The 1,679-nt window shown below is 52.8% G+C and overlaps 1 protein-coding gene across 1 annotated transcript; it reads right to left on the reverse strand.

Moving 5' to 3' along the window:
* Positions 1-230: 230 nt before the first annotated feature.
* On the reverse strand, positions 231-716 carry LOC137467205 (olfactory receptor 14J1-like; the record flags this gene model as incomplete). The annotated part of the gene is made up of 1 exon (XM_068178741.1): positions 231-716. A coding segment is annotated over one exon (486 nt), but the record flags the coding sequence as incomplete, so codon positions are not given.
* Between the last annotated feature and the right edge of the window lie 963 nt (positions 717-1,679).

Genomic DNA, 1,679 nt, shown 5'->3' on the forward strand with positions numbered 1-1,679 from the left:
GGAGAGAAACAAAAGGAGAAATGGCACAGAGTATATTTTTAATTGTGGAGAGTATGAAAAAAAAAAAAAAAACAAAATATGAACCTCCAAAATGAAACCAACAAGAAGTATCAAAGATGACTTTTATTACAAGTGACTGGCAGAAATTGGCCAGCAGTTTAATGCTTCTGAAACCATCCAGTCATTAGTCTCCACACTGCAGCCTTGAGCTCCTGGTTCCTCAGGCTGTAGATGAGGGGGTTCAGGGCTGGAGGCACCACCGAGTACAGAACTGACAGGGCCAGATCCAGGGATGGGGAGGAGAGGGAAGAGGGCTTCAGGTGAGCAAACACTGCAGTGCTGACAAACAGGGAGACCACAACCAGGTGAGGGAGGCAGGTGGAAAAGGCTTTGTGCCGTCCCTGCTCAGAGGGGATCCTCAGCACGGCCCTGAAGATCTGCACATAGGAGAAAAAAATGAACACTAAACAACCAAATACCAAACAGGCACTAACAGCAATGAGCCCAAGTTCCCTGAGGTAGGATTTGGAGCAGGAGAGCTTGAGGATCTGTGGGATTTCACAGAAGAACTGGCCCAGGGCATTGCCATGGCACAGGGGCAGGGAAAATGTATTGGCCGTGTGCAGCAGAGCATTGAGAAAGGCACTGGCCCAGGCAGCTGCTGCCATGTGGGCACAAGCTCTGCTGCCCAGGAGGGTCCCGTAGTGCAGGGGTTTGCAGATGGACACGTAGCGGTCGTAGCACATGATGGTCAGGAGGGAAAGCTCTGCTGAGATGAACAAGAGAAAGAAAAAGAGCTGTGCAGCACATCCTGTGTAGGAGATGGTGCTGGTGTCCCAGAGGGAATTGTGCATGGCTTTGGGGACAGTGGTGCAGATGGAGCCCAGGTCGCTGAGGGCCAGGTTGAGCAGGAAGAAGAACATGGGCGTGTGCAGGTGGTGGCCGCAGGCTACGGCGCTGATGATGAGGCCGTTGCCCAGGAGGGCAGCCAGGGAGATGCCCAGGAAGAGGCAGAAGTGCAGGAGCTGCAGCTGCCGCGTGTCTGCCAGTGCCAGCAGGAGGAAGTGGCTGATGGAGCTGCTGTTGGACATTGGCTGTGGCTGCACATGGGGATCTGTAATAAAAGTGATCATGGAATAGTTGGGTTTGGAGGGGACTTTAAATATCCCAGCACAGCTTGGGGACACTTTCCACCCTCTGCCTGCCCAGGGCTCTGCTTCCTGGAGCTGTCCCTGCCAGCACCTGCTTCCCCATGTCCAGGGCTGGGCCCTGCCAGTGCTGCCAGAGCCCAGCCCAGCCCTGGGGGCTCAGCTCTGACCTGCAGAACCCTCCCAGCTCTGGCACTGCCCAGGGGCAGCTCTGGCTCTGCAGGCTCTGGTGGCAACACCAAAGCAACCCTGAGGAGGCTGGAGAAGTGACACTGACGCTGCCTCTAATAGACCTTGTGCTGATTCCTGTCACTGCCTGGTTTATTCAGATACAAGTTTTTTTTATTTTGCTCAACGTGTACTGAGAGATTAATATCTATGTGCAATTTCCCATACAGGCAACATAGATCAGTAGACTAAAACTGAAGGATTTTCCATTTTTTGCAGCCCATGACTTGCTGTGCTCCATGTATAATCTGCTTGGAAATGTTCTGCAGTTAAATGCCGTGCTGGAAGCAGTCCTGAACAATG

This window comes from Anomalospiza imberbis, unplaced genomic scaffold, assembly GCF_031753505.1.
Source record: "Anomalospiza imberbis isolate Cuckoo-Finch-1a 21T00152 unplaced genomic scaffold, ASM3175350v1 scaffold_53, whole genome shotgun sequence".
In the NCBI taxonomy this organism is placed as follows: domain Eukaryota; kingdom Metazoa; phylum Chordata; class Aves; order Passeriformes; family Viduidae; genus Anomalospiza; species Anomalospiza imberbis.